The sequence below is a fragment of the Fistularia commersonii genome, chromosome 15 (assembly GCF_037954325.1).
Source record: "Fistularia commersonii isolate RoL2024-O1a breed Wild chromosome 15, RoL_Fcom_v1.0, whole genome shotgun sequence".
Taxonomy (NCBI): Eukaryota; Metazoa; Chordata; class Actinopteri; order Syngnathiformes; family Fistulariidae; genus Fistularia; species Fistularia commersonii.
This window is the reverse complement of record NC_141298.1, coordinates 3067748-3087568: the sequence shown is the minus strand read 5'-3', so window position 1 is coordinate 3087568 and position 19821 is coordinate 3067748. Positions and strand designations below refer to the sequence as shown.

The following is a 19821-nucleotide window of genomic DNA, read 5'->3' as shown; positions in this document are numbered from 1 at the left end:
AATGAGCAAAATTTGGTGTAAACCTAAGTAGATTTAGGCCCTAAATCTAATTACTATCTAATCTAATTCCTGTTGTGGCCCTAAAATTTAACAACAATGTCATACCGCAGCACTTCTTTTCACATCTCAGTTTCGTTCATTTTAATTCCAATTATACTGTAAATACTGGATGTATTGTCTTCAGAAATTCTAATGTTTTAATAGTATGGTATGCTCTCTTCTTTTCGTTTTAAAAATGGCTTTATATAGGCGCAAATAGCATAAGAGGGCGAGAAAATAAGTTAGACTTGAACATGAAATTTACTTGAAGATGACAGGGAATGCAATGATCAATATGTTTCATTATGAGAATTTTGTAAACATATGTCACTGATCTGACCTTTAAATGTCATTTTCTTGTTCTTTTCTTGCTCATCATTTTTTTCTTGAAAACTCTTGCCATTATCTGTCTATGAGTTCACCTGATATATGCAGATAAATCTCAGGAAAAACACATATTTAGTAAATGGTATCAAATTTACTACCATCTGGTCTGCTCTCCCACATAAAAGAGATTTCTGATCTCAATGGGACTTTGTGGTAAAATAAAGATTAAATGAAAAAATAAAATTAGCGCATTACCCGAGATTGCATTCACCCATTCACACACGTACACACAGATGGCGGCAGATCTGCCATGCAAGGCGCCAACCAAGCCACCGGGAGCAACTTGCGATCCTTGGGTGTCCTGTCCAAGGATCCTGCAGACAGGAGGGGCTGAGAAATCGAACCACCAAGAATTCATCTGGAGGGCTGCCTGCTCTTCCAACAGAGCCTCAGCACTAAAGTAAATAAGTTTTATTAAATTGAAACTGCATTGTATGCATGTGTGTGTATTTTAGTGTGAATGGTTCATTAAGGCAACATTGAGAAGCTCTTTGAGAGTAAATAAGGACAGAAAACTGCTGTCCATAAGCATAAATTGTGCTCATTTGTTGTTGTTTTTAGTTTGTTTAATTAAATTTTCTTGAAAAATCTCACATACACAGATATCCACCGTCCTCCCTTCTCTTTGCAATGTCTAAACATTGCGGCTTCATCCGAGCTCTACACCCACATACATAGTGTGTGTGTTAATTTCCCCAATTTTACTAGATAGTTTTACTCAGCATGTTTGATGTACAAATTGATGTACAAATTGGGGACCTAATAAAAGGCGTAATTTCACTGACCTTCCGGGTTGGCTGTATGTGGATATCTGTTGTTGTGGATGTGTACTGTAAGCCATGGTGCGTCAGATGCAGTCATCAGATTCATATTATCCTGATCCGATGAATAGTTTGACAGTTGGGTCCTGTGCCGTGAAAGCTCCCCCTCCCTCGCCCCTTCTCCTGCTGCTGAAGCAGGTCAGACTTCCTCCGCCGCTCGCTGCAGAAAAGCGCCAAGCAGCTGATTGGGTCGTTGCCATACACACACATGCATGCACATTCATGTGTGTCTCCTGGCACAGAATGTCAAATATGCTCCATAGAGAAGGCTAAACTGAGCTGAATCAACTAAACGAACCCGTTGAACCCCAAACGGAAAGCACTTAGAGGCATTTGCCACTAGAGGGCGCTGTTCTGCCGGGCCGACGACGACACAATGTCTCTGCTTATCTGTCACCCGTTCTGTGCTCTCAAGAAAAAAAATAGATAAAACCTGCATTTTTTTTTTTTTGTTTTTGCTGAATAAATATAATGTTTACTTTGCAAATCTTAAAACCTTTGCATCTACCTCATTACCTTTTTGTGACAAATCTTTGAATTTTGGAAAAAAAAAAATGAATACATTCGGAAAAAACAGTGGGATTCCTCACTAATCGGAAACGCAAGCAAATATTTGGAAGCAAGCCCTGTTTGTCTCCAAGTTATCATAGGATTATCTTAGGATTGCTAAAAAGTTAAGGGAAGAGTGTTTAATGATATCACTGCACAATCTAAAGATAATTCTTTTATTAAAATCGCAGCTGATTTTTCCCCTTTCAAAATTGACTAAAAAATTGTCTAATCTGTTCAGAAAACTAGCAGGAGATCAATTTTTTTCCTCGACAAAAAAATCATATTGTGCATCAAATATTTTATGTTTATATGTCAGAGACGATTCATTTTGATCCAGAGAAAAAAGAGCAAAATAATTTTTTACTTCCTGAATGAACGCCATCACAGATGAACACAAACGAAGTGGGGAATTGACAAGCAACTTAGTGGTTTGGTGGGTTTTAGGAAGTATTGAACTTGAACACGATTGAACTTGATAGATTTGGACCACATCTGATTAGAAATAGATCGGAGAGCAGGGGAGAAGCAGATCGTCAGATCTTGAGGAAAACCAAGACTGACAGAAACTTGAGTTCCGAATCGTAGAAAAAGGAGGAAGAGGGAAGAAAGTAATACTCAAGATGGTAGAACAGGAAAAGGGCATTAGAAGGAGGGATGAAGAGAGATTAGCAGGAGAAAAAAGAAACACATTTCAACTATTTAAGCTCATTGTTTTGTTAAAGGGAAGACATGAAACGCCATCGCTTTTGACAACAGGACTGAGAAAACAACAAAAGTAAAGATTTTGCACGGAAGCAGTCAGTGGGTATAATTCAAAATTGATTGGCTAAGTAAAAACTGCAAATGATTCAATTAAATCAGCAAGTATACATGAGAGCAGCTGAGCCGGCGATACGGAAAATCCTTGTCAACGGGGGGAACAGTCGCAAACTTTCGAAGCTGTAGACTATCAGAAACTGGTAAATTTCGGTGAGGGTGAGGAGAAGGGAGGGTCCGGGCTCATTTGTTTCTCCGCCGGTCACATGCTATAAACGTTAAAGGGACGTGGCCATGCCACTGATGTATTTTTAGGAAAAAAAATCAAAGATGCCGTGGATGTGGAGAGAGTACAGTAGCAATGATGATATGGTTAAAATGTTTTCAACTGCAGAAACCACACGGCGGTTTATGGGAGCAGCGTAGTCAGGAAGCAGGCCTCGGAGAGATTCGACAAAAGGGGTCAGAATTGAAAGCAACATGTGCAGCTCGGGTGATGAATGAAAGAAGAGGGTTAAAAAGCAGCGCAGAAAAGCAAGTGTAAGACAAGAGTGACAACAGGAAACAAGTGCAAGTTTGAGTCTACATCTCCAACTGCTCAGGCAAAGCAACATAAAAATGAAGGGCTTCTAAAGTCACATCTCAACGCTAATATTTCAGTGGAATGTCGGGAGTCGGATGGTGAAAGACACAGGGGGTTTAAAGGTGACGATAACAAGCGGCGAAGGAATCCAGATGCCATGAACATTTGGGAGATGCGTCTCGAAACCGACACCGCGCTGCAACCAAATATAGAGCTGAATCTGACTGTCGGCAGACGTAAACAGATGCCTCAAAAACAACAGATAAAACGTTTCGCATTTATCTGACATGAACACGGACTTTCACATAAGAAACCAAGCGAGGTTTAAAGTAACATGTCTGTGAGGATCCTCAAGGCATCAAGACAAGGATCTTCTGATAAATCTTATAACAACTATGACTTTAATTTCTAGAAGATACTTCTCCCTTCATCCAAGAGGTTTCCTCTGTTCTTGGATGTGACGTGAAATATTTTGGTTTGCTGTTTTTTTTTCAAAGAATCGAAACAAGTCCAGCCACTACGATAAGATTTATCAGTAAGTATAATCCATCGTGACTCTGGGAGTTTACAAAAACTGGTATCAAAAACTATTCAGCTGAAGGAAAGACAGAACATTGTCCTGGAAATAACTTAAACTTATGAAAAACATAAATTCATTTTAATTCATCTGCATTGATGCATATATACATGGATGGATGAAAGGGAGGACAGATGAGTGGAGGGGAGCATGCATATACATTACAGGGTATACATTTATACAAAACATGCAACTAATAAAAGTAAATCTGTTCATAATGTATGATAATAGTGAGCATGTGCGAACACTCCCAAAGCAGATTGAAGTAGTAGTGAGATTGGGACTATGATAAAGTGCACAAAACAAATCATGCCAAATTCAAATCCATCTTGGTCCAAAACCGATAGTGAGCAAAAGGTTGGATACTTTGAAGCAGCTGGTCGACATTGCTGTTACATTTCAGGACGGGATGTCTTCAGCCTGTGGATCACCATCAGACAGTTTAAAATCTGTTGTCGTTTATTTCCTCAGTAGGTACATAACAGAGGTATCAAGGTGAGGATTATTTATAAACCACTTGTGAGTCCTTATTGTTCTTATTGCTGTTAACACTGAATCCCCCCTTCCCCCCCAAAAAATAATGGGCACTTCCCACAGGGGGCCTTTCTGTGTGGAATTTGTATGTTCTCCTTGTGTTTGCATGGGTTTCTGGTGGGTTCTCCCGTTCCCTCCCACGGCCCAAAAACATGCAGTAATGGAATAATTGGGAAAAATTGCCCAGATGTGTGAATGAGAGAGCGAATGGTTGTTTTTCTCTATATGTGGCCCTGCCATCAAGTAGTGACTGGTCAAATGTGTACCCTGGCTCTCGCCCAATGACAGCAGGGATCGGCACCAGCATCCTAAGTACAGCTTAAGTTGCAGAATCGATGAACTGATGAATGAATAACAGACACCTCACGGTAATCAATAACAAACCTACACGCACAAGCAGCGAGGAGGAAAGCCACCAGCACCATACAAGACCCCTCATACCCAATTCAAATCGACCGCCGTTAAAATCATCAATGAATCATGAGGTTATTTTGGAAGCGTCTATCATCTCAAACACGTTTAGCTCTTTTAAACCATGTTCTTAGTCCTGCTCTGTGATGTCCAAATGATATCATACACCTATGCTTCCTGTTTTTTACTTGTATACTCTGAGCCTGCAGCCCAGTTGTATTCCTAATGCGACCGTGCAATGGATACTGATGTTTCCCCGGTCTGAATTGCGGGACTAATAGAAGACTGTATTATCTTGTCTTGATAATGTTCAAAAAGCTGCTCCACCAGATTCACATGAGGCTTCTGAAGATGCTTCTCAGTCCACAGAGGCTTCCACTCACGCACGAAGAACAGCATGTAGCTAATTTGGGTCTCGCTGGCGACCTCGAACAACGGAAGGCAACTAGATTTTTCACAAGCCATTATCAGATAATGATGGTCCATGAAATACCGATGTTCTGTCTAGAGTGACTTCAAAACACATGCGACTTTCCAGTCCAAGACCAAGCACTGGCTGCAAAGGCAAGGTCCAGAAATGCACGCCCCATGAAGCTGAACTAATATTCCGTTAATCTTGTAAGAATTCAAAGCCTTTCATTTCAGAATCTGGAATTGTTTCAGAGGGTGGCGGTAATGCTTATTTAAGTTGTCTGAAATCACCTGAAAAAAAAAAGAAGAAGAAGCCAAGGAGGCAGAAAAGCACAGAAGCTTCAGTGGGCGGTGTTGCCAGATTGAGCAGATTCCCGCCAAATTCGCCTTCTTTTCATGAAGTTGGGCTGGAGGAAAAAATGAAAAATAAATGGGTGGGGAGAAATGGGAAACTGGGCTGTTTTTGAATACCTGTGGAGATTTTTGAGAATATTGAAATTTTTACAAAACAAAATGTCATACCATGGTCAAAATAAACAAATATGTGAATTCTGTCTAATATTGTTAGCGACAAGAGAGGACTTGATATTGAGGGGTTTCTCTATTAGTTAAATCCTTTTGGGGGCCCACCTCTGCACCCCCTCAACTACCTATGTCCCCTCCCCTCCAAAAAAATATGTCGCTTACTTTTGCACATTTTATTGATTAGCTTCATTCAATTTCAATACATTGCTACACTTATTGGAATTTAAATTGATTAATTAAGTAATGTCTTTCTTTATACATTTTTATTTGTGTCTCTTAATTGAATTGATGGCTCATATTTAATTTCTCTGGGTCGCCCTGCAGGTTTGGTTTTACAGTACTCATTGCTTTTAAAGGTAGGATGGAATTGACTCTATTGGTCCCATGCTGGGGAAATTCAATTGTCACAGCAGCATGGAGGAATGTCTAGGAAATAGGTACAAAATACTGTATAGCAGAAACAGACACTATATACAATATATACAGTATACAGAGACATTGTACAGAGCTAAGGGCAAAAAGACAGATGCCTTGCGCAGAAAACATCAATATAAATGTAAAAACTGCAAGGATGGGGCTGGTGAAAGATTGTGATTGGAGGTAGAAGAGTAGTGTGTGCAAAAGGCACCTTACTCGCATACATATATGCAAAATACAGATTTAAAAGAAACAATGAAAATAAAAACAGAAGTGACAAAGTGTTGATAAACAAACATACAGGTACACACACACACACACACACACACATATATATATAGTGTAGCGAGTCCCGAATGTTGGAGGTTTATGTTGACGCTGGTTTTCTGTGATATGGGGGTTGCTGGGAATTTTATGTGTCTGGTTTCGGGTGCAAGGAATTCTGTTTTTCTTTTTTACCTGGAATTGAGCGGGAACAGCTAGTTTTATTGCAGGCTTGTGTGGCGTGGCTGTGGCCAACAACAGCTATTGCTTATTAAACCGACGTTTAACCGTCAACCAGGTGTTTTCCCTGACTAAAATGCTACAATATATTTACACACACACACACATATATATGTATATATATATAGAGAGAGAGAGAGAGAGTCTATATATATATATGTGTGTGTGTGTCTATATTATTGACATCCACACATCTATACATACACATAAATAAAAGTGGTCAACAACAGCTATTGCTTATTAAACCGACGTTTAACCGTCAACCAGGTGTTTTCCCTGACTAAAATGCTACAATATATTTACACACACACACACACACATATATATATAGAGAGTCTATATATATGTGTGTGTGTGTGTGTGTGTGTGTGTGTATATATATATATATATAGAGAGAGAGAGAGAGAGAGAGAGTCTATATATATATATGTGTGTGTGTGTGTCTATATTATTGACATCCACACATCTATACATACACATAAATAAAAGTGACAGGGCTTCTCGGGCTTTTGACGCGTTTCCTGTGACGTGGATTTTGAAGATGACCCCGTTTCCGGTCAGGTCAAGATTTGGGCGGGTTTTGAAATTGTGATTGGGCCGGAAACTGTCACGCTTATCTGGCAACGCAAGCGGCGGCGGTTCCCTTTCCCTCGCACGCCGATCACAATGCCTTCCCCGATCCCCGTCACCCGCCTGCTGCCCACGGACGTGTACCCCTCCGTGGATATCGGCATCTGCAGCAGCCCGCTCATTAAGCAGCCACACGGCGCCACGCTGCAGGTGCCCGCTCAGCGGCTCCACGGCAGGGTGACCAGCCGCCTCTGGTCCTCGGTGATCTACTGGAAGGAGCTGCACTCCGTGGAGCCCGTGGGCTCGGGTGGGTTCGGCTCCGTGTACAAGGCGGAGTACCTGGGTCGGACCGTGGCGCTGAAAAAGGTGAAAAAGTGCGCGAAGAACACGCTGGCGTCGCGGCAGAGCTTCTGGGCCGAGCTCAACGCGGCGCATTTGCGCCACGGGAACGTCGTGCGCGTCATCGCGGCCACCACCTGCGTGCCAGCGGGCTTCGGGGACGAGGGTAGCATCGGTACGGTTCTCATGGAGTTCGTAGGCGGGCGGAACCTGCAGCAGGTGATCTACGGCGACGCGGAGCCGCTGGAGGCGGACAGGTGGCTCCGGTACGCCGGGGACATCGCGCGGGGCCTCCGCTTCCTCCACTCCCACGACGTGGTGCACTTGGACATCAAGCCGGCTAACGTGCTCCTGTCCGCGGAGGACGTGTGCAAGATCGCGGACTTCGGCTGCTCCCTGAAGCTGGAGCGCGGCCGCGAGGAAGCGGCGGTGGCTGCGGCGCCGTGCCTGAGCCACGCCGGCGGAACGTACACGCACCGCGCCCCGGAGCTCCTCAAAGGCGAGGGGGCGTCCGCCGCGGCGGATATCTTCTCCCTCGGGATCACGCTGTGGCAGCTGATCACCCGGGAGCAGCCGTACACCGGCGACCGACAGCACGTGATCTACGCGGTGGTGGCGCGCAACCTACGGCCGCCGCTGGAGGACGCAGCGGTGCTGCGGTCGACCGAGGGGCGGCTCTGCGGGCCGCTGCTGAGCCGCTGCTGGGCCGCGGAGCCCCGGCGCAGGCCGAGCGCCGAGGAGCTGCTCGCTTACCTGGAAGACTTGCGCAGGCGCACATGAGTCACGGCTGAGTCAGGACATATCACCTGCAGGCCTTAAATACTAACCAGTTCTTTTTGGTTTGTTTTCAAAGCAGACTTCTGCAACTTTTTTTTCTTCTTATATAGATGTCAAGTTTTCTACAAACCAATCCCTTTCAGTTTAAAGAGCTGCCACACCAACATCCTCATGTGTCACCCCCTTTTTTTAAATTCAGTTTTAAATACGTAAAAGTTTACATCTTGACCCCCTGCCACAGGGCCCCCTTTTTGTTGGTATTTTGTTCAGCTGACACAGTATCACCGATCCAAAGTAGTTAACTATTGTAAATTTTCTATGAATTCATGAAGTTTCATGTTCTTTCCCATGTTTTTTGGGAATTTCAACCAGATTTGTGCTCCGACCTATTTGATTTTGTTAAAAATTGTGAAAAGACCAGAGTGGTTTGATGGGAAATTGTCAATACTGGCACATTGGCAATTCTTTACCTTAAGTTTTATTTTTTTTTCATCACAATTTCTCTTCTTTTCCCTTAAACACGGTGACAAAGTGCACACTTAAACTGATGAGAAACAGTAAAAGGGATTGATCCTCAAAGTAAATACACTTTTCAATGTACTATTAAAAAAGAAAATCTGTGTGTGTTTATAATTTCAATGTCAAGTCGGTGAAGCTTTGTGAGATTTATGTGTTCCGAATGTCGTCACAAACGAGAAAGTAAAATCCAAATCTCAGCTCATTTGTTTTGTGAGAGCCTCGCTTCATTTTCAATCTGCTTCATTTCCTAGTAGAGTTGAAAAGGTCACCTGTAATTTTAAAGGACCGTTTACAGTGTTTTAGATCTCTCTTATCTCAGCCATGAAACGGAGGGGGAAATCCTCTTTTAACAGTACAATCTTTTATTTCCTCGAAAGCTGTGAATTTACTTGAATCAATGTTTTTGCTCATTTGAGAGAAACTGTTTACAATTATTTGATGTGTCGGAATTTGGTGTGTCCACTTTTAGCACTTTATTTTCTTAACTGTTGACATTTGTGTTTTGTGAGTTTAATGATGACTTTGTAATATGAGATTTAATTGTGGGTTTTCATTAAAAATGATAATTCTGTTATTGCCCATCAGTTTTCCCTTCCATCAAGTAAGACACATAACAAATGGTAAAACAGAATAGTGGAAATATTGGCAAGACTAACTGAAACGAACAAGAACTCATTCAGAAAAACATTCCTACTGTTACATAGAAATTCATTTTGGGTATTTTTGCAGGATGCACTAAAACAAAAGCCCATCTTGCTCTTTTTCCTTTTTTTTTCCCCCTCAATATTACACCCTGCAGACAGAATAAAGAAGAACTGAAGCGAATTAAGGACAGACACTCTAATAACACTAAAGGAAATAACTTCATACTCCGCTCTGATAAGCCAGTCCTTTATTTTAGATTTATTTTCCAGCTCACAGAATGAAAGTTAATGCCCGGCGTTGGCAACAGTGTGTTGGTCAGTTACAACGGCTTTTCTGTGCTGTTTCGCTCAGCACGTTTAATCCCACACAACACACAGGAGGCTTTGTGGTCACAAAGTCATTATTTTCTACAATAACGAATGGAAGTTACAAATGACACATTTATGGATAAATTCATTATCCTGGGTTAAGTGGTTCACGAGTCATTTCAGTTTTTTTTTTTTCTTGTTTGTTTAGTTGAGGTTTTGTGATGCTTTATGGCAGATGGCAAATATGAAATTGTGTGAGGTCTATTTAATCGGTTGTCAGTTGAGTTGCCCTTTCTCTTCCTCTTGCTTCCAGATTGTTGCCCATTTCTCTCTCTATCCCTTCAAATCCAGTTTTCCTACAAGAACTAAATATATATCTTCTCTCATTTTTTCCCATCAGCGGTCACCACAGCAAATCAACCCTCTCCATCTAACCCTATTCTCTGTATCCTCCTCTCTCGCACCGACTACCTTCATATCGGCTCTTACTGCATCCATGAATCTTCTCTTTGGTCTTTCTCGAGACCTCCTGCCTGGCAGCTCCAATTCAAGCATCCATCTACCAATATATTCTCTATCTCTCCTCTGTACATGACCGAACCATCTCAGTCTGGCTTCTATGACCTTCTCTCCAAAACATCAAACATGCGCTTGTTCCTCTGATAGACTCATTTCTGATCCTATCCAAAGTAAACACACACACAATCCTTTTTATTACTAAATATACTTCGAACCTGTGTACTCGTACATCACGCAACTGATTCAACATGTTCTGGCTTTCACGTGTGAACAACGTGCTCCAATTCATGTCCGCTGTCAGCTTCACAGACCTGCTGAATGTATAGTTTCCAGGAATGAGCGCAGTTTAGATTAAAGAAGGCATTGAGCATCACAGAGGTAGTTGGCCAATGCTGTTATCAAAAAAAACCCAAGCCTGAAAGAATAGCCCAGGGATCCTGTTGTGCAGGTAAAAATTCGTCTCCAAACAGATGACACAGGACCCCAAAGGTCCCCAGTCTGGCTATTTTGGGGACAAACGACGAGGTCAGCTCACATTATATTTTATAAGCTGCCCTTGATCAATGCTGAATGCATCGGCTAAGATTTCACCCTCGTTGACAGATCGGTTTAATAAAACCCTTTTGGTGGGTTGTAGCTTATAAAACCAAATCACCGAAACAGGAAGGGAAGTTTTGATAGGAGAGTATTATTTATGGTTGTGATCCCTCGGATGCTGCAGAATCTGATCTTCCTTCCTGTATCCGCACTGTATCCAGTCACTCCGGGACCAAAACAATAGGAAGTTGATATCTCTGTCCATGACTTGTTCCTAACTAATTTTTCCTTGTGAATTGGGTTTTTGTTTTCTTCCTTTATGAAACTCAAAAAGAGATGATTTTCCACTCATATCTAGAGCTTTGTTCTGTCTTTTAAAGGATGCTGAAAAATGTATCAATATAGTTGGTGCTGCAATAAGAATTCATCACACCGTTTGGTTTTCCTGCTTCAAAACATCTAAAACCCAGACACTATTCTGTTTGGTTTTTATTTCCATTTTAACCTGCAGCAAATCGCTTATTGCGTCCTTTCACATCTCAGGGTCACGTTTGCACACGTAATGCGAGTATATTGGTGGAATACAGACGAGGGGAATGGGTTCACGATATCAACGGGCACAGGACTGCAACAGGACGGTCGTCCACAGTTATCTCTAGCGTCACAGCAGCGAAAAAGATATGGTGTTGCTTTCGCCTCTTTTGCCGAGCGCAAGAAACAGAACAAATTCAGTAACAAAGAACTGATAAAACTGTCACTGCACGGAAATATGGCATGTTCCATTGCAAGTAATTTGATAATTCAAAGTGAGTGGAAGTTTTGATAATACACTCTCACGAATTTCAATTTTTTTTTTTTTTACTTGCAGTAAAACACGCCAGTTTTTCTGTTATTTTTGCTCGGTTTTACAAAAAAAAACAAAAAAAAACACTGAAGTACCCCTATAAATAAACAGGCCGCCCGCATCTGCAAATATTGTTGGGGGGAAATTTGCCAGAATGTTCATTTTCAATTTTGCAGCGGGACTACATGATGGTAACCCTCTCAGGTGAAATATGGGCGGCTGACCCGACCGGCTCCAGGCGCTGGCAGCGGTACTGGCTGCTGTCCATGCCCCGGCGGATCCGGTGTAGCTTGTGGGCCACGCATGGGAGCAGCATCAGCACTTTCCCCAGGATGACACACACCGGCAGAGCGAGGGCCACCACGAAGCTGGGCGGCAGGTAGAAACGGTAAGCCTCCTCCTCAAAAGCTCGCTTCCAGCCAAACAGCAAGCCGTGGAGGGTGGCGATAAGCAACGCGATGTAGCCCAGCGTTGACTGGAACAATGACAAAATGGGGAAAACAAAAAATTACTGCTGTAGGAAAGAAGAGTTTTAATGGATTAATTTTCAAGCCATGAGCACAGTGTCATGCTTTATGAAAGAAAAATCATGCGGTAATCAGATGGGAATTAATTCAAGATCAGCATGAAATTGCTTCACAACTTGCACCCACCTTAACTTTTGAAGGACACCACCTAAACACGATTTCAGGAAATTCCCCATAAATGTATATTGTAAATTGAAAGATGTTCAGTGCACCACTTGCAGGTCACAAGTCCCTGATGCAGATGTCTTGGGATCAGGGACGTGAGAAGTTGGAGAACCCCTGATATGTAGGAGATGTTCGTACCTGTATGAAGCTAAACTCCCTCCAGTTGAGCGTGCTGTGTACTGAGGGAATGGAGGTGATCGCCAGCAGCGAGAGGAGGCCCAGGCTCATGATTCCGAAGGAGACGTACATCTCCACCCTCCACACCTCCTCCTCATTCCATGCATTCTCCACATTTGCATGGACCTGGAGATCGCATAGGAGAAAACAAAATCACTGTTGAAAACCGTGAACGGATTTATAGCCGATTCACAACATTCATTCATTCATTCATTATCTATACCACTTATCCTGCACTCAGGGTCGCGGGGGTTGTGGAGCCCATCCCGGCTGTCATTGGGCAAGAGGTGGGACAAGTCGCCAGCCAATCACAGGGCCACTTCTGGAGACTTCACACAGCCATTCACCCTCTCAGTCACATGTCATATACGGACATTTGACGATTGCCGCCATTACCACATTCATAACAAGCATTAAAAAAAATGCACAGGATTGTAAAAAATGTGTTTTCAACAATCTGAAACATCATTGCATTTATCTATTATTAGTTAAAAAATAATTGAAAATATATATATTTTTTTTTTAATTTCTGGAAATAGATGTGGGTCCCCAACCCACACATTGTACATGCCTGCAATAAATAGTTTATTATTCTGTTCTAGGATGACTGTTTAGCTAGGGGGTTCAGAGAGACCCCTGGAAGCGATGTAAATTTAGTATTTCATGCAATAATACACATGTTTTCCATGTTTCTCTGTAAGAAGGAAAAAGCGCCCTGACCTGCTGGTAGGCAGTGTTGAGCAGCAGGTATCTCTCAGAGCGTCTCATGGGTAGACAGAGGCTGTAGAGAACATGGACAGCCGCCAGGAAGAAGCTGAGGAGGCCCAACTGCTTGCGGCTCTGCAGCCACCCCTCCAGCCAGTGGGGGAAATGCCTGTACTTGGTGCCGTAGTAGAGCTGGTGCGCAGCAGCCAGCTGGCCTGCCAGGTACACCAGAGCCAGCAGAGTGATGGCCACTGTGGGCAGCGTCCGATTCACCATCTCCATGGGGATCTTGTAGAAGTCGCTCTGTTTGTGTTTCACGTATGGGTGGATGATGTCGCGTACGAAGGAGTACGCGAAAAAGAATATAGATAGGGCCACAGCGGCAAGGACGGGGCCTTTCCAGCCTGGGAATAACTGCACGGGCATGTTCTCGATGTCCCGCGACGATGACAGTGTGCCCATGTCCACTGGCTGGAAATTGAGCTGGCGGGCAAGTTCCATAATTTGCAGGCGAGCCTCCACTGAGTCACTGCAAACGAACACCTATGAGGAGGCGCAGAGTCAAACAGGGGGCCGATTAGGGTCAAATAAAAAGCATTAGACCATTACCTGGACTGGTGACCACAGTATAATAACATGTTCTGTTTTCAAGTGGCAAACCCATATTCTAGTTAATGGACTAAGAAAAAGGAAGCATTTTCTCTCTGATCTAGGAGAGGAGGTTGTCGCAGTTTTCTATCATTCGCTACAGTGCAGCTGGCACAAATGCGACACGTTCTTTAAAAGATCAACCCAGCAACGGTTCGCCGTGTGTCTGATGCTGAATGGCGTTCAAATTAATCCATTGTGTGATAGCTGAACAGCAAAGAACGCTGACAATTACTATCATTGTTATAATAATGGCTGTGCTTTGCAGGTCAGATGTTCTGTTAAAAATACTCCATTAATGATAATTAATTGAAAATACACACACACACACACACACACACACGCTAACACAGACAACTCACACCATTAAAACAACAAGAATTATGATTAATAGTAATGCAATAGAGACATTGAGAGTCTCACAGAGGTATATTGTGAAACATGATGTTAAATTATTAATACTGCACATTATATGAGCATCATTTTACCCAGACTTCAGTGATCATATTTTCATTTGGCAAGAAAAATGTCTAGACAGCTCTTCATTTTGAAAGGCATTGCTTATTATTATCATTATTATTATCATTGTGCAGTGATGGGAAGAAATCCTCATCAGTTAGTGTACTGTAATGTAACATGGAAATTGCTGTGACCATGATGGCTAAAATAATCTGTAATAATCCCCATGGAAATGGAATATCATTGTTCTTTTCTAATCCGCGTCCTTGCTCAAGCCAGTCATCAACACATGCAGGTAAATGCCTGCCTTGATTTTCGTTCATCTGAAGCTCTCTGACCTGCATGTTGGCGTCTATAGAGCAGGTCTGTTGCATGGCCCAGGCCGAGATGACGTTGAAGGCTTTCACCACGATGGAGTCTGGCAGCAGCGAAGCCAGATACTCGGCGTTTGACTCCGGATATTGGTTGACCCTCCGATTGTTACTCACATCCACCAGGATCTTCCCTGTGGGATGAAACGCCAAAATCAAACGACACTGAATGCTCAACAGGTGATGGGAGTTTGCTTCATATTCGATATATGTATTTTTTTTGCCCTGATTCAGTTTAAAAAACAGCATGTTTTGTTGTCTACCTTCCAGTAGGTGCTTGAGGTCCCACAGTACAGGGTAGTGCTCACGGCGGATGGCTAAAAACACGATGTCAGCTTTCCCCACAGCATCCTCGTGGTGCGTCACATCCACCACGTGGGGGAAGGACTGCGCGGCCACATTCGGATGACGGCTTCCCACAACAACGTGGAAGCCGCAGCGCAGCAGGCGGAGCGTCAGGCACTTGGAGAAGTCTCCGGAGCCCAGAATAGCCACCGCAGGCCGGGCGGCTAAACAGAGAGGCCCCGCTGCCCGTGTGCCGTTCTTCAAGCCGTTGGGCAGGAAGCAAGCCTGACCCCGGGAGAGACAGGGAGAGGAGGAGGCAAACAAAGGGCTCCGGCTTCCACTCATCATGGAGATTGAGTCCATCCTTCCTCCGTCTTGCATCGTCTTCAGTGATGATCTGATGAGGAAGATCTCACTGGATCTGGTTACAAAAATGAACAATTTTGTTCGTTCAGCAGCCACCATGGAAGTCTTGAACATGATCTTACAGACCCCCCACCCACACACACACACACACACCCTCCACTCCCCTCAGGTCTGGTTCTGCAAGTATTTAACATTTATATTACAGGCAATCTGGTGCCCGCAGCAACAACACACACACATGCAAAGCTCACACCATTAAAACAACAAGAATTATTATTAATAATCATGCAATAGAGACATTGAAAGTCTCATAGAGGTATATTGTGAAATATTTATATTTATATGCCTGTAATATACACATTTATATTACAGGCAATCTGGTGACTGAAGCAGCGACATTAGACCGAAGACTGCGAGTGGTACTGAGTTCATTTCTCTGGCAGAAAGCCTCAGCTTGTTACATATTGTAGCGAGTCACGAATGTTAGAGTTTAGGTTGATGCTTGTTTTTTTTTTGTGATTTTGGGGTTGCTGGGAATTTTGTGTGTGTGTGGTTTGGGGTGCAAGGAATTCAGGTTTTGTTTTTTTTTAAACCTGGAACAGTTAGTTGTGTTGCAGGCTTGTCTGGCCTGGCTGTGGCCAACAACTATTGCTCATTAAACATACGTTTTATAATCAACCAGGTGTTTCCCCTGATTATAACATTTATTATTAGTATTTATGGCGCTGATGAATCTTTCAATTAATGATAATAAAAAAAAATTCTTAAAGCAAAGTGGACTTCACAGAAACCCATTAGAGTGTGATCAGTAAGAAAGAAAAAAAAGTTTAAAAACTAACTGAAAACTTCGGGGGAAATGATCTCACAAGAAAATGACCAGGAGTAATAACATGTGAAATAATTAATATATTTCGGGTCATTATTATTAGGTTTTATGCTTTTTTTAAAAAAAACAAAGAATGTAATGAATGAATGCTGATTTTTTTTCCCCCTTTGTTTTTTCTTAACCCGCAGAATGGGAAAATTAAGCGACCCTTCAATTTACTATCGGGCTTCTTAATATTGAAGTGAGTGCGCGTTTTTTGCGCGTGTATGGCGGGTAAGAGGACACGCAGAGCTCGGAGACGCGTCCTCCCGCGACCTTCTCCCTGCAGAGCCGGCGCTGCGGTGAAGGATGCGGCCGTGAGCGCGCACCGTGCGGGCACACGCATCCTCTGCACCTGTAGCGCTGCAGCACGGCCGAACCGCTTCGCCGCACCGCATATCAGAGAAGGCTGCGGCAGTGATCGGAACACGGAGGTCCGCGTGTTCGGTCGAACCCGCTCAATGGCCGTGACGGTCGGTACCCACCTGTCACGGGGGGCTCCGGTTGGAGGCACAGCGCCACGGTGGAGGCGGAGATACCGAGCAGATGCTAGCTGCCCATCCTGCCGCTCCTCTCCGCGGTCTGAACGCCTGCCGCATTCACGTCCTGCGAAAAACGTGGGACATTCTAGACTCCCTCTTTCGGGCGATTTGTTTTCCTTATAAATGATCAAATATGGTTTTTGCAGTGCCAAGACCAATGTTAGAAAGGCATGCTATCTAAAGCTAATGAATTAGATTATTATGAAGCGTTGTAGTTGTAAAAACTTCCATTTCACTCATGGAAGTATACAGATCTGTTTGTGAGAGTTTATAGTTTTCAGAATTATCCAAATCAAACATGTCAAAAATGCAGCACGAGAAGATGAGATTTATCCTGAATTCTTTGCCTTCCTGTTCTTTTGTTTCATTGTTTGAAATTCAAAGGAAACAACAACACATTTAAAATGTAAAATCTTGATACTAATCCCGGTTTCATATCAGTGCATCTTTTGTTAAGGTGACTTGAGAGATAAAAGATCATGAATATCTGAATGAGGAGATGGTTGGTAGTAGTGACAATGAAGATTCTTTCTGTTTTCATTATAATTTTGAAAGCACCGATGGAGCACTGATCTTATATTTTGTTGGTATAAAGGATATATGAAGACGACTGCTTTAACAACAGTAGAAAATGACATTGTGAAATTTCTATTATGCAAGTTGCCTTTGTGTTGACTTTAGCAGAAGTGTTGTGAAAGTGGGACATGCAAAATATAACTGACAAAATGCATACAGCATTTACCACAAGACAGCGAGTTATTGTGAATATATACTCACTCTCCGGAGCTGAGGTTACATATAAATGATCAGAATAAGATTTAAGTTATGTAACCAAGTCCTAACAGAAGATCTGACCGCTATGGACCCAGTGGCCTTAGAGAGAACATCAGCAGTGCTATCTGTCTCCCAGAGGCTCCGAGCCCTCCGAGCCTAGTGGCATTGCTCGCCATCCACACCCGACAGCTCCCTCAGGCTGCAACTTGCAACGGCGAGCGACTCATATCGGCCAGTAGAACATGCCGATTTCTCCACTTTTCGCCGCTGCGCCAACCAAGGAACCAACACTGTCTAGCTCGAGGCCCTGCGATGGAGAATTCACACAGTACCGTGGGTTCATGCTATCGTATGGTTTTTGTCTTCAACCTCCAGCCCAGCATGTTCTCTCATGCAGCCAGGGTAGCCTATATCACTGGCCACTCTGCTGGGGTGGAGTACTTGTGCTCACAACCAACCACAAGGCACAACTATGCTGTGTTGGGGGAGGAGTTCAAGCGGGTGTTCGGCCAGACCGCCATTGGATGAGATGGCTCTCTAACATCAAGCAAGGCGCCCACACCGTTTCCATTTATACTGTTGCGTTTCAGACTCTCGCGGCCGGCACGGGTTGATGAGGGATTCTGTTTTTTACCTCATATTCCACAGGGGTTAGGGTTATATTCCACAGAGGGACAAGCCTCCAGACTACAGACATCGACCAACATCTCCGTAAGCTCAGAGGAGCCGGAGTGTGCAGTACCACGAACTTGGAGACACAGAACTAGGAAACTCAAAACTTGGGGACTTGGAGCTCGGAATATGGGGACTCAGAACTAGGAACTTAAAACTCGGGGACGATCAGAACTCCCGGAATCAGAACTCAGGAAAGAGAATCAGAATCCAGAACATAGGGAATCAGAATAGGAAGGGAGAGGTACGGGAGTCTCTCCTTACAGATGACGGCTTGTGCAGAAGAGTGTTGCAGGGTTCATGGTGGCTGGATCATCCTGTTATGTCTCTGTTTGTTAATACCCGAATGCAATACAAGACTCGGCACCACATGAGAGAGAGAGTTAAAAAAAGAACTTTACTGCGATTCCGGCAGCAGGTGAGCAGTTGGTTGTAGCAGAGTAGGGGCAGTACTCTGGGACCAGGGAGGAGAAAGCTGGCATCCATTGATGGAGCAGAGGATTCAAAGACGGCCAAGGTAGCCAAGCAGGAGGTTCAACAAGAGAATCACCGGGAGGTTTCACTTGGAAGGAATCCTGTCACTGACATGGGGAGAAAGGAGAGAACAAGAGAAAGGAAGAAAGAAGGAGAGATGACCCGACAACTAGTGGAACTGAAGCTGAGGTTTTTAAGTCATCACTAAGTGCCTGCAATGGGCGGCAGTCATAATTCTCGTGACGAGCAACTGCCGTCAGATGCGCAGACTGAACCATGACAACACGCCCAATGACACCACGAACATCAGCGAGTTTTGCTGTCTGTCAGCGGTTATTGCTTTCAAATTTATTTTTTCAAGTCCAGTTGTCCATGGAAATAGAAAAATAAATGTCCTCCCCGCACTAATCATAATATACTTGAATTAATTCTTGCATCGGTCCTATTCTGTGTCATGGATGTCTTCTTTTCACCTAGGCCCATTTTTTTTGTGTTAAATAAATATTCGAAGAAACATTAGCAGACTGAGAATAATGTTTGTAAAGTATGTTCAGCATCAGTACTGTTGTATTTCCCATTATTTCCCATCACTAGCAATTATTAAGTATTGTCCAGTCTCGAACATGCTAAATATTATTATTTCACACCTTGCCCATATATTTTTAATGATTCCTTCGCCACAACAGATTGAATCAAATAATCTCATTCACTGCATTATCCCATTGCTGTAACCAGTTATAATGTACATCCCTCCACACTGTGACCTCTTCCCCATTACCTTGACAATCGTACGAAAATTTTAACTCTCAGTTTGTCTGCTCTTTTTAAGCACGAGTAATGTGCACTCAGGGAGAATTAAGTCTAAATGTGGCAATATGCCAAAGACACAATTCCAGCCATTGTAAAATATCACCTTTGTTTAAAAGTAGATGTCATTTAGTTCAGCATCACATTTTCCATTCAATCGCTGGTATTGTACAGTTTAACTCCTGCACAATAAAAAAAACTGCAACAGATGCCATCTTTTTGAGTTAACATTTGTTAGGAAAGAGACTCCATTAAAATACACAGTTCAATCGACGAGCAAGAAGAAAAAGGTTGCTTTGGCGGCAGCAAGTTTTTGTCTTGACTTGACATCTCAAAGAGGCAACAGACTTTAAAAGCGAACAAAGTTTCATGCAACATTTTATCTCAGTTTTATTGTCTATGGACTTCT

At 43.2% G+C, this 19821-nt stretch overlaps 2 protein-coding genes across 2 annotated transcripts; one reads left to right on the top strand and one right to left on the bottom strand.

Annotated features, from left to right (window-relative positions):
- Window positions 1-7101: 7101 nt before the first annotated feature.
- On the top strand, window positions 7102-9292 carry mos (MOS proto-oncogene, serine/threonine kinase). Its single transcript, XM_086160415.1, has one exon. The coding sequence runs from the start codon at window positions 7184-7186 to the stop codon at window positions 8204-8206; it is 1023 nt and encodes a 340-aa protein (XP_086016541.1). The 5' UTR covers window positions 7102-7183; the 3' UTR covers window positions 8207-9292.
- Window positions 9293-9630: 338 nt separating this feature from the next.
- On the bottom strand, window positions 9631-16705 carry steap2 (STEAP family member 2, metalloreductase). The gene is made up of 6 exons (XM_086160513.1): window positions 16629-16705; window positions 14891-15333; window positions 14595-14761; window positions 13165-13692; window positions 12406-12570; window positions 9631-12050 (listed from the first exon to the last, which is right to left on the bottom strand). The coding sequence occupies exons 2-6, from the start codon at window positions 15291-15293 to the stop codon at window positions 11757-11759; spliced, it is 1557 nt and encodes a 518-aa protein (XP_086016639.1). The 5' UTR covers window positions 15294-15333; window positions 16629-16705; the 3' UTR covers window positions 9631-11756.
- Between the last annotated feature and the right edge of the window lie 3116 nt (window positions 16706-19821).

Coding starts and splice junctions, on each gene's coding strand:
- steap2 (XM_086160513.1), bottom strand. CDS start 15,293: ATGCAAGACGGAGGAAGGATGGACTCAATCTCCATGATGAGTGGAAGC. Junction 14,762..14,890: donor CCTCAAGCACCTACTGGAAG/GTAGACAACAAA, acceptor TTCATCCCACAG/GGAAGATCCTGGTGGATGTG. Junction 12,051..12,405: donor GGGAGTTTAGCTTCATACAG/GTACGAACATCT, acceptor TCATTGTTCCAG/TCAACGCTGGGCTACATCGC.
- mos (XM_086160415.1), top strand. CDS start 7,184: ATGCCTTCCCCGATCCCCGTCACCCGCCTGCTGCCCACGGACGTGTAC.